The following is an 11,896-nucleotide window of genomic DNA, read 5'->3' as shown; positions in this document are numbered from 1 at the left end:
TGCAAAGTAAAAGGGGAGTGAGCACTTCATAAAAACATTTCTCTTTGCATTTTGACTGAGTCATAAAAATAGTATATAACAGGTAAATCGGGAAAGGTTAAAACAAACGTTCACAATAAAGTAAGGGGGGAAAAAAGACAATTTAAAAATTGTCTGCAATCCAAGAAAAGACATGTGCCCTGGGTTTAGGGAAGAAGAGGGAAAGTGCTTGCAGCATGACTTCGTGTGGTCCTTCCCCAAGTATTGCTTTGTCTTGACCTGTGGCTCAACTGTGCAAGTGAAATGTCCTTCACGTAAGTCCCAATGCCCAGGAAGCTAGAGGAGACTTCAGGTGACTGTAGGCATACTCACGGATCAAATGGTAACACCCTCAGAATCCAGCATGGTCCCTGCTCTCCTTTAGAGCTTATGGCCCAAAGCATATTCTAAAACAAGGGTTTGGAAATGATTTGCCCTTTCTCTTAGCAAAACTTAAAATGCCACATTAAGCTACATTAAAAGTACAGGAGGAAAAAGGAGTGGTTTCAACTGCCAGAGTCTTACAATAGCCTGGTAAGATTAACATCAAGAAAAATAGAATAACATGGGAGTGCGGAGCAAAGTTAATTTTTGACTCTTTCCTCCTTTAACTTCCACATGTTCAGGGTAAGGCATAAAATACATACCTTGAACATTAAGAGTCCTGATAGTTTTCATTCCCTCATGGATTTGTCTCTCACAACCATGAGATCATTAATATACAAGATAAATGCATATTATAAAACGCATATTGCAAAATCACAGACGGATATAGATCTTTAGTATCCTCCTTTCCTAAAAGATGTGTGCGAAGAGAAGTCAGAAGGCTAATGCCAAGAATGTACCAAAAAAAAAGAGCTTTACATGATCTTACAGAATTTTGCCTGAAAAAACATTTGTAAAACATATTTCACTTTAAATAAACAATAAAAGCAGCAGACTACAACAGATCATAAATAGGGTTATTAAAAGATCACAATTAAATTAGAAATATAAATGAATCATTAGAAATCCTTAATTTCTGTCAATGTTAAGAATCAAACCCAGAATTAAAAAAGAATCTTTTTTTTTATTTCAAAGGTTGCTTCTTATATTGAAGCTCATATTAAAGCAACAGTACAATGTTCATAAAATATAAGTGTGATGCTGTAACATTTTCTTACATGTCAGAATACTGATATTTGTATGTATACTAAAATAAGAACTTTAAAATTGTACAAATAGATACATTAAAAATGACATAGAAATAGGGCGCTTCTCACTGAAACAAGACAGTTATATCTGGCACGTATTAGTTTAAGATGAAAGTAGAAGCGAAAAGATTTACAAGAATCAGCAGTAACAAGATTGATGCTCAAGAGACATAATTGTACATTGTATTGTACATACATCGTATGGGTTTAAGCTGGCTGAATATTATATATTTCAAGTTTAAAAATGCACTACATAGAGAGTGTCCATAGTTTAAGGCGAAATTACAGCTCAGAACTGTTGTCCTTTCTAATTTTGTGGAAGCTTCTTTGACAAATTAAAAAAAAAAAAAAAGAAGACTTAGATGTTCATAACACATAAACAATTTCCCTTCATTGTAAGTTCACCGTTAGACTTCTTCACTTAAATATTTTGTATGCCAAGTGGTTTTTCTCTAGCGAAGTTGATAAACAACTTCAATATTTGCCTTTTTCTTTTTTTTTTTTTTTGTGGGAAAAGGTACTTCACAGTATTTACCACTTTGATGTCCTTGCAGTTTTATTAAATGTATCCTCTCTGTAAAACTTTGCTTGTTTTAAATGAGCCTTTCCTTGATTTAAAAAAATACCTGTTTACACATCTTCTAGATTCTTGAGAACGCCAGACACAGTTCTTAAGGCCAAATTTGTATTGTTATTGTTAAGAATCGTCATCAAAAGTGTCTTTGGAACCATACAAGTCTGCTAGTTTCTTAAAACGAGGTCCCCAGTTCTGTAGATAGTCGTAGTCCAAGTCCGAGTCGGTGGTGGCCGACTCTAAGGAGCTCAGGGACCCGGCCACCGAGCCCCTGCCCTCGTAGCCATAGATTTGGATGGAGTCGTATGGGGGAGCCGTAGGGTCGTTATCCGCCTCCTGTATTCTGGTGTTGATGAAGTCATCCACGTCCACGCTGTTGGGCGCTGGCCGAAGCCCAGGTCTGGGCATGTACTGGTACTCGGGCTTGATGTCTTTGCGCGGAATAAATCCATTGATGCCGTCGGGGTTCTGCAGGGTGGCGATGTCAAAGGCTTCGGTGTCTTCCTCCCCGCCTCCTTCGTCATCGTAGGTGATGATGTTCTCACGGACATCCTCCTCCTCAAAAACAATCAGGGGTTCTTTCTTTTGCCTTCTTAGGGTCACAAACAGCACTACGATGACTGCGGGGAAAGAAGAAGGTGGTGAGCGCGGTGAAGCCCAGTTTCCCTGGATTCTTTTCCCAGAGTCACCAGGCTTCCCAGGAACCTGAAGTAGGCCAGTGGGAAGGGCAGCTTTGCCTGGAATCCCCAGAAATGTGCAAAACTGCCCTCTAGGGGGCGGTCTCTGCAAAATGCTGCCGTAAGAACATTCTACCCAGTGGCTTGGCAAGTTGGCACTGTTCAACTTTTTTTTTTTTTTTGCGAATGAATCCTGCCACTATTTGGCAGGCATTTTCCTAAAAAGCAGGACTATACCAAATGTGTTGGTCTTCAATCTCTTAAAAGGGGTTAGGGCCACTTTACTTTTGGCAAAGGGAAGGGAGTTGCCATTCCCAAGTTTAAGAGTGAGGACATTCAGAGAACTCAGGAACTACCTTGCTACAGGAGTTAAAACTAGACACTTCCCAGAGGTCTGGGAAACAGCATTAACCCTACTCTAAAATAATAAGAGACTATCGTGAAGGTGAAAGGAGGGGACACTTGTAAAGATCCCAGGAGAAAAAAAAATCCTACTTAATGGAACATAAAAAAAAAAATATAGTGTCATCTGAAACCACAGATGAAGCAATCTTATCTCTTCCTTGGGAGAGGTATTCCATTCAGTGTGGGCAACTAGGAGGAATGAGCAGAGTCACTCATAAGGAAAACTCAGAACCCGCTTTCTCCTTTATCCATTCCCTCTCCCCATATGCTCAGCTCAATCAAGAGGCTTCTGCAATGTTTTTTTTGGAAGACTCTCCCAAACACTCTGCAAGACTGGGGGTAATGTCTGTGGCTGAATTTGGCAAGTGGACAGAGAGCCCCTCAGGGTCTCTGTGACAGAGGATGAGGGATTGAACTTGCCTGGACTTCGTGAGGTCCCCAGAGCTATGTGCCTTTTTCTGGAAGCACTTTTGCCCACCCAGACTTTTTTCACTTTCTTTGATTGACTGACTCTTTTTGATCTTTCATTATGAAACATATTTTGGCATCCTGTCCTGACATTACACATGGCGGTTGGCATCTGCTCCATCTATGCACTGAACCCTGTTTTACTATCATCATAACATTTGCCACATGGTTTACACATCTGTCTCCTCCAGTGTCACTTCTTCAGGAATCCCTCTGATTGGAGTACCCCTTTCATCATCTAGAAACTGTTTTTGTACCTGACATTTCTGTGACATCTTCCAGGATGATGTGTCTAACCTTCTCAGGTGATGCAGGCACTTTCTACTCTGTGCCCACACTACCTTTGGGTCATGTCCCTATAATAGAACTCAAGGTGAGCCTCTATTTAACTGCCCAGGAAAACTTTCCTTGACAGACTGTGGATTCATCCAGCATAGAAATTGTGCATAATTCCTTTTATGCCTAGGAGCCTAAGATAGGGCCTGATCTCTGGTACTTCTCAACTATTTTTAAACTGGATTCCCTGTCCCTCACCCCATGGAATCAGCTCAATTAATTCATTAAGTGGAGAGACAAACATCTTGGAAAAAGCATAAGTTTGGGGTCAGATGTACTTGTGTTTGGAGTCTGATTCTGTCACTCAGTTCTGAGAGGTTGGGACAAATGATCTAATCTTCTGAGGCTCAGTGATGACAGAGGTAGTACCTGCTCATTGGGTTTCTACAGAGTGCATAGACAGAAAAGCGGTGCCTAACTCAGTTGGCAAGTGGGAGAAAGCACCCAGTGTCCCCATAAGGTGAGGAAGCACATGCACAGATATTGCAAATAATAATGAGATCTAGCTGATATACTTCCCTTTCCTAGAGTCCTTCACATACTGTCATTTGCTTCATAATGATCCTTTCTGTCCCTTCTGTCCCTAACCTTTCTCCTTCCTCTTGTGGCAAAAAACCCCTGCACATATTTCATGTCACTGCCTAAATCCCTCATCTATAAAACCCTCTCTGATGTCCCTCCAGCCCCCAAATGGCTTCTGCTACCCAGTCCTTTGATATCCAGCAAGATGCTCAGCACCAATTTGTCTCCCCTCTATTAATGTGCTTGTTCAACTTCATGCTCTGCTACTATCCCATGAAACTCATGAGAGTTGTTACTCCCTGTTTTTTATTATTATTATTTTTTCAACTTAAAACATGCACAGTACCCAGTGTGGTCCTGGTCATCAGCTGGTATTTGAGAAATTCAAGTGTTTTCAAGGACGTCGTTCTGACTGTGCCAGCTCACCAGGGAGAACCCTTACCCAGGAGGATAACGATGCAGGCGAGGATGGCGATGAGCGCCCCTGTGCTGAGGCCGGCGTTCAGGATGTAGGCCTCCGCGTTACAGGAGAGCAGCGCCCCGTTCACATCGCACCCACAGACTTTGATGGTGAGGGTGTTGGTGCTGCTCATGGGCGGGATCCCGCCATCGCTGATCACTATGGGCAGGAGGTATAGATCCTGCTTCTGCCGACTGAAGCCTCCACGCCGGGCATACACCCCTGCCGTGTTATCTGTTGGAAGATGGGTGACAAGGTGCGCTTTCATATCAAGACCATTCCAATCACTGTTGCATTCAGCTTGCAAAATTGGAAAGCGCTCTTGTCTTCCAAAGGTTAATAAGCAGAATCCTCCCATTTGTTCTTTAATCTAAGCATCTACAGAGGCTGCGGTCATTTGGCGTAATAGGAGCACAGATTGATCTCTCTATATTTTGGGAGGTGGGGGGACTCAGAAATTGGCTCTTTTGGATTTGGTTTGGACCAAATGCCTTCATTGGCTAGAAAACCACACCGTTTCAGCTCCCATGTTGTCCCCTTTAATCAGACACAAAAGTATGAGCTTCATTCATATATACCCTGTTAGCATAGTGTGTAGTTAAATATTTAAGTGAGTGTGAGAACCAACACAAAAGCTTCTTTCTCATGCTTACTTCTTTTTTACTTCATATAAAAACATTTTGGCAATGTGTGTGTGTGTGTGTGTGTGTGTGTGTGTGTGTGTGTTTTAAAGAAATTCTAACTCCACCCTCAAACCTTTATCCAAATTGGAGACTGACTCATGAGTACCAAAGGATATAACATCTTTAAAAAGAGAAAATATTTTATAAACCTTCAGGCAGATTCAGAGCTTCTTTGAAATGCAAACATCACCAGTCACCTGTTCTAACCTTTCCGCTTAAAAAGATTGTTTTCTCTGTTGTCCACGTTACACAGCCCACCTCTACAAAGTGGACCATGGGCTAGTTTCTTCACCTAGACTTGACCTTGCCTTCCAGGCTCAAGCCCTGCCTTTTTCTACAGGAACCAGTTCAGACTGACCTGGAGAACTCACTTCTGGTTTCCCAACATGCTTTTCCACGTGCTTGGTCTTTTCAGCCATTGCTCTCTTGCCCCTTGAAGCTGTTCATTTTATCATGAGAGCTGAACTTCTCAAGACTTTAAATTGACTTCCAAAGTTATCTTTTCAAGGAGGCCCTCCTAGACCTCTCCATCATCTATCTCCTTTGTGTCTTGCCACACTGTGTATTCCTACAGAAATAGGTATCCCACTCTTCCACCATGATTTGTTGACATAACCACTTCGACCTCAATGAGACTGTGAACTTCTAGAGAACAGTGGATTTTTATCTGATTCATCTCAGGCTCTCCAGTGACAGAAACACAGCAGACATTCAGTAAATATTTGTTGAACAAATGTGTTCTGGGAAGAATTTAACCCAAATTCCAGATGTTGGCTTTCATGTATTGCTCAATATTTTGCAACCTATGATCCCATAACTCTTCTTCATAATTTTTTTTCTACCAACCAAAAAACATTTTTCCAGAATATGTTTTCTGGAGGAAATGCACTGGTATTATAAAATAGTAGAAAATTTTAATATACTTTATCAAATTATACACACACACACACACACAGTGATCCCTGATGTGGCCTGCCTGTTATAGCAACGTGAATACTATGACTAACATCATGGCCCAAAAGATGGAAGGATTTAAATAGGTTGACAGTACTATAAATTTGCTATAATTTAAAGACTCAAAATTAAATTGATATATGTTAGATTAAAGAAATGTAGTTAATTCTGTAATATGGTGGATTCACTCTGCTATAAGATGAGTAGACATTCTGAGTACTGTAGAAGGTAAGGTGTGCGCATTTACTGGCCTTGGCAAGTCTGACAAGGACAGATTCTCAACCCTTTGCTGTCAACATTTCAATCAAAACAAGGCAGAAGAGCCTTCCCACTTTTCCATATTTTCTGAATTTTGCATGATTGGCATATTTTGTTTTTATCATTGGAAAAAATTACACATACTGCACACAACTGTGAAAAAAGAGTAAATTAGCCAAATAAAATTTAGTCATCTGGCTGTTCTTTCCTGTTCTAGACTATACCAATATCCCACACTTAGCACCTAACTTTACATGTATTGTCTTACATTGTTTTGTGTTCAAATAAGATTTTCAAAATATTAAAGTCCCAGTGTTTACCTCATTTAATGAATTGAAATATCCTAATGCCCACATCAATAAAAATGCATATTAAAGTTTAAGAAGAAAAAGAAATTAATTACATTGCTCAGTCAACTATAACTGATATGGATGATGTCCTCAGTAGATGATTTACATGGTTTTCTATTGGGTCCTGCTCTGTTACCCCTGGTGTCATGGTTGAAGAGAATGTGGATAGAGTGTTTTTGTTTTTATAAATTTGTGGAAGCCATAATTTAAAGTCTATTCTTCAATGAGCCATCCCATTATGTGCAGGCGGGATTGCACATGAAAGTAATTGAAACTCAAACACTAATGGAAAACACAGATCTGAGAACACCACCAGCATATGAATTCAAGATGTTTCATGTTCAGCACAGCTGAGTCCTCTCCGACACACTGAAACCACCACATAAAAACTTATCAAAGTACCCAGCAGACTGAACCATCTACAATCTATGAGTGAAAGTTCAGTAGAAACTCAACATTAAAAAAAAAAAAAAAACCCATATCTCCTAGTAAAACATATTTTACATATAGATTTTAAGATCAATTCAAGAGATGGGACAGACATTCTCAGAAGCTCTCTTCTAGAGATACAAATTATTTGCTTTAGGATGAGTCATTTGTTTTCCCATCCAGAGCCTCACTTACTTATCTTTAAAATAAGAAGTCCAGTTCATATCAAGCATGTCTCATGGAGTGGTTACTGGAACTACATAATGTGGTAAGAGCCAGTGAGTTTCCTCTGAACTGTGCTTCTAGAAGGCTCAGGGAATTCTTCAGTCAGAAAACTTAAAACCCAGTATTGACACCTTTTATCCCTGGGGACCTGGTAATGTGTGGTAGGAGACTTGTCTACCATTCTGGATTGAAATTAGGTGGTCTGTGTTGCTTGAGGGAATACCCTGTTTTCCCCTGTTGCCCTGTGGCCTGTGATCCTATTTCTTGTGGTCCACTCTGAATACTGATCAAAAAGAGTCACTGAAGTCAAGAACAATAAAAAAAAAAAAAAAAAAACAAATTCAGGAACACGAATGGAAAAAAAAATTAACAGTAATAACAAAAAACCTCTTTTCTAAAACTGGAAGCCAGTTTTAGCAACTTAAGTTTGACTATGGATTCTCTCCCATGTAGATTATGGTAAGTAGCCAGCCATTTCCTCTTTCTGACAGGATTCTGTTCCTGTGACAGAGTCACATGGCTGGGGTTTATGGGTGACCCAAGGGTAAAAAGAGGTTCTTTGAGGGAACCATCAGAGTGGCTCCATGGTTAATAAGATGAGCCAGGAAAAGACTGATATTTTGTCAGTTTAAAAATTTTCATGAAGAGATCCTTCTCCTATCTAATTAAAATCTCTAATAAGTAAACCACTTAGTCTTGGGGGTCAAACAGAGCTGGGTGTGCATCTTGAATCTTCTACATATTAATTGCCTGACTTTAGACATATTAACATCCTGAGTTTCTGTGTTCTCATCTGTGCAACTAATAATTTTTAGGATTAAATTTGTTTTCATTCATAAATGCACTTAGCACTGTGCCAGCCTGCTGGAGATGCTCAGGAAATATTAATTCTTTTCTGGAAGCTCTCCTCTTTGAGCAGTAGACTAATGAGGAAGAGAAACTTATTGGCAAGGAGAGGAAAGTGAATTCTTGGAAATGTCATCCCAGCTTTGAATGTGATTGCCTATACAGAAAAGCTCATCATCCAGAGGTAAGAAAATAGTTCACACTCTTCAGTCCTTGGCGATACATTGCCCATGATAAGAAAGTGCTTTTCAAGCACCTCGGTTTTTCATCTTGATACCTGATGTTCTCATTTTTGGACACAGATATGTAACCTCTTCCATTTCTTCCCTAGTTGGTTAAAAACTTGCAAATGGTGCCATTAATTACTGGAATATGTCATGTACAAATTGTCGTGTTCCTATTCATGGAAAAATAAATTCAGGTTTCCAATTTTTATATCTACAACCTGGACTCCTAATCATGTGTTGTTTTTAGCCACACACTTTCTCATTATGCTGACAAAATGCAAAGGTTCTGATAACGATGGTCTCCCCGGCACCAGTTTGGGTATGCAAATAAGAGGGTTATGATGATGATGTGACCCAACGGAGGGACACAAAACCTGACACTAGAAAAGAAAATTATGATGGAGAGACAGACCTTAATAAGTGGAAGCTACTGGGTGTCAATCTTGCAATCTCAAAAAAAAAAAAAGATATTAAGAGCATAGGAAAATGGGCAACACAGCAACATAGTTCCTGTATGTTAAAAACCGAAAGAGAGGAAGCACTGCAGAACTAGACTAGAACATTCCACCATCACCATGGTGTCAAAAGAGAGGCTACCAGGGTGACTAAAACCCTCAAGCTCTTAGAACAATCTCCCTTGCCACCTCTTTCCCCCTGTCCATCTTCCCTCTGAAAGTACAACCCCCCAACCCTGCCTTGCTGCCTTGCTTGACCTCTTCAGGGATCTTTTAGCCTGTGAATCAAGGCCATGAGGAGCATGGGGCTGAGGCTTCTCTCTAGACTATTACAAAATGGGAGAATCTAGGTCAAGTCTTGGTCCCAGGGAGATATTCTGTTCACTTTTGACCCAGTTTCACCTCTATCACTTCAGCACAAACCTACGAGACAAAATCCTTCTACTATTGAAAAAAAAAAAAAATCCCCACACTTGAAGACAGGTAGCTATCCCAGTCACTGGCAGAAAAATCAATGCGATGACTTTCCTTTGGGGCCACTCCACTATCCCTAGGGATATGACAATAGCTTTATCAAGACAATGAAAAAAAACACCATAAACAAGAATATATGTAAATTAATTATATATATACCTGTGTATATATATGCATGTGTATATATGTGTGTACATGCATGTGCCTGTATGTGTACACACACATATATGTAATCCCAGAAGTCTTGGTGAATTCTTAAACATCAGTAATTTCAGAAGAATACAGGGTACACCATTACCAAGGATATTATTTGAAAGAATCATTTAGCTTTCTTTTACACTGATTTAAATTAGTGAATCTTGAAAAAAAATAGAGTTTAATTTCTTGGGTCAGTCAGTGTTTGCCATCTTGGATCAGAATAACAGAAATTTCAGATAGGATTTTAAAATGTGTAGCCCATGTACTTACACTGTCACTAACGTGCAAAGATGACCTTATGAGCATATCCTTGTTCTCCCCTGCCTTTCTGAATGCCCTGGGAATGTCTCCTGACCTGCAGTAACTGCACATACTGTATGTTTTACAGTCCCCAGTGATGGTCGGATGGTCTGTCTTCTCCACCAGACGGTACATTCTTTAAGTGCAGGGAGCTCATCTCACTCATCTGTTCCCTGATCTCTGTGCGTTTAGTGGCGTTTTGTATGTTGACAGAATGAATGGCTGAGTGCTATTCTTTTCAATACATCTCAAATCAATCTGGCTTTTCCCACAGCCACGTTGTACTGATTCATTATCTTGCAGTCAATTTTCAGTCCCCATCTTCTCTCTTCCTCACTTTGGGAATCAACTTGATGAATGCTGCCTATATCTACAGCAGGGATATTGCTCCTGATGAATAGCCTCATATTTTTATCTTATTATTCTTTTCTTACTATTTTGATTGAGTTAGATTCAACTGAGCAACATTTATTGAGCTTCTCATATGGGCCAACTCTGTTCATTGTTCCTTTCATATGTTAACCCAAAATATTTTTCAAATTATGTGCAGAAAATATAATTGCACTTAATTGTGTAGGAAAGAAAACTGAGAAGCAAAGAAGGAAGCAATTCTCCCAATAACATGGAAAATACAAACAAAATTAGTATTTAATGTTTTCTAGATGTCACTCTATTTTACTTGCCTGTAGTTGATGTTAGAATATTGATATTATTGAATGTCAATCAATTTAGTGCCTTTTTATCAATTTCCCCAACAAGGTTGGTTAATTAGGTGAATTTTGTCATAACCTATAGCTAGACAGAGACTCTATTTCTAGGTAAAAGATCAGCTCTTAGTAATCTCATAATTTTGGAGTGAAGAGACTCACAAAGAATCGATATACTCATTTATGTTCCTGCATTTCTAGAAACACACACAATTAAAAACAAACCAATATGTGAAAGGGAAAAATAAATCTATTATTTTCCCAACATTTTGAAATGAAGAAAATGCTACCATGAGGTGAATTCTATAAGCGATTAGCCTTAAAACACCAAGGAAAAGGATTATTTGATCTGAAAGTCTGATAGATACAATGTGTTCCAGTTGAAGTAAGAAGTTGATTCAGTACTGAGGGAGAAGGTGATTATGTCATGGGATCTGCAAAATAAGAAATACAATAAGGAATACATGGTAGGCATAACTGCCCATGTGTATGTGTGAAATTCAAGCACATAGGTATGACACATTGAATCATGTATTGTTTGCTGGCATTGATCATGTTTTCATTGCAATTATCATAATCCTTATAAATCAACTCTACCTTGATTTTTATTGGAGAATAACTTTCCATTGGTGGTAGATTGTAGACAGCAAAAAGTACACACTGCTTAAGTGTTTCTGAGATTAGCACAAATAAAACTACCAGGAATTCAGTGGGCTATAGCTATTTAGGGACTTCAGATGAATTAGTTAATAACCCAAGGAGAACTTGGAAAGAATGATAGAGTTGCTCTACCAAGAGGACCTATTTCTTCATCTGTTAAGATGAGGAGGGGCTAGGACCCAGATAAACCATGTTTTGTGTGGAAAAAACTGCAGTCATAGATTTCATGCATGAAAGAAACATAATTATTTACACAAGTGGAAATGGCAGGATATTAAAAGACATCTGCCATTTTGATCTGCCAGCAACACAACTTCCATATTGGAGCAGTTAAAGGGGAAAAATACATTCCACAAAATCTGCTTGGCTATCTTTAATTATAAAAGTGAAAAAAAAATCAGAAGTATATTTGGTGCTGCTCATAAAAGAGAAATGTCCTTAGTTTAGAACAAAAATGAAAGAAAAAAAGAATTATTC

At 39.1% G+C, this 11,896-nt stretch overlaps 1 protein-coding gene across 3 annotated transcripts in view; it reads right to left on the bottom strand.

The window, feature by feature from the left end:
* Nucleotides 1-1,651: 1,651 nt before the first annotated feature.
* The window catches only part of Cdh11 (cadherin 11), a 150,072-nt gene continuing 139,827 nt past the window's right edge, over nt 1,652-11,896 (bottom strand). For all 3 annotated transcript variants that reach the window (XM_047529789.1, XM_047529790.1, XM_047529791.1), the window contains 2 exons: nt 4,636-4,887; nt 1,652-2,405 (listed from right to left, as the gene is read on the bottom strand). In XM_047529789.1, coding sequence (XP_047385745.1) covers nt 1,909-2,405; nt 4,636-4,887 — 749 coding nt within the window. In that variant the 3' untranslated portion in view covers nt 1,652-1,908. The remainder of the gene's footprint in view (nt 2,406-4,635; nt 4,888-11,896) is intronic.

The sequence above is a fragment of the Sciurus carolinensis genome, chromosome 16, assembly GCF_902686445.1.
Source record: "Sciurus carolinensis chromosome 16, mSciCar1.2, whole genome shotgun sequence".
Lineage (NCBI taxonomy): Eukaryota > Metazoa > Chordata > Mammalia > Rodentia > Sciuridae > Sciurus > Sciurus carolinensis.
Note: the sequence above shows the minus strand (reverse complement) of the source record. Positions and strands in the feature narration are given on the sequence as shown.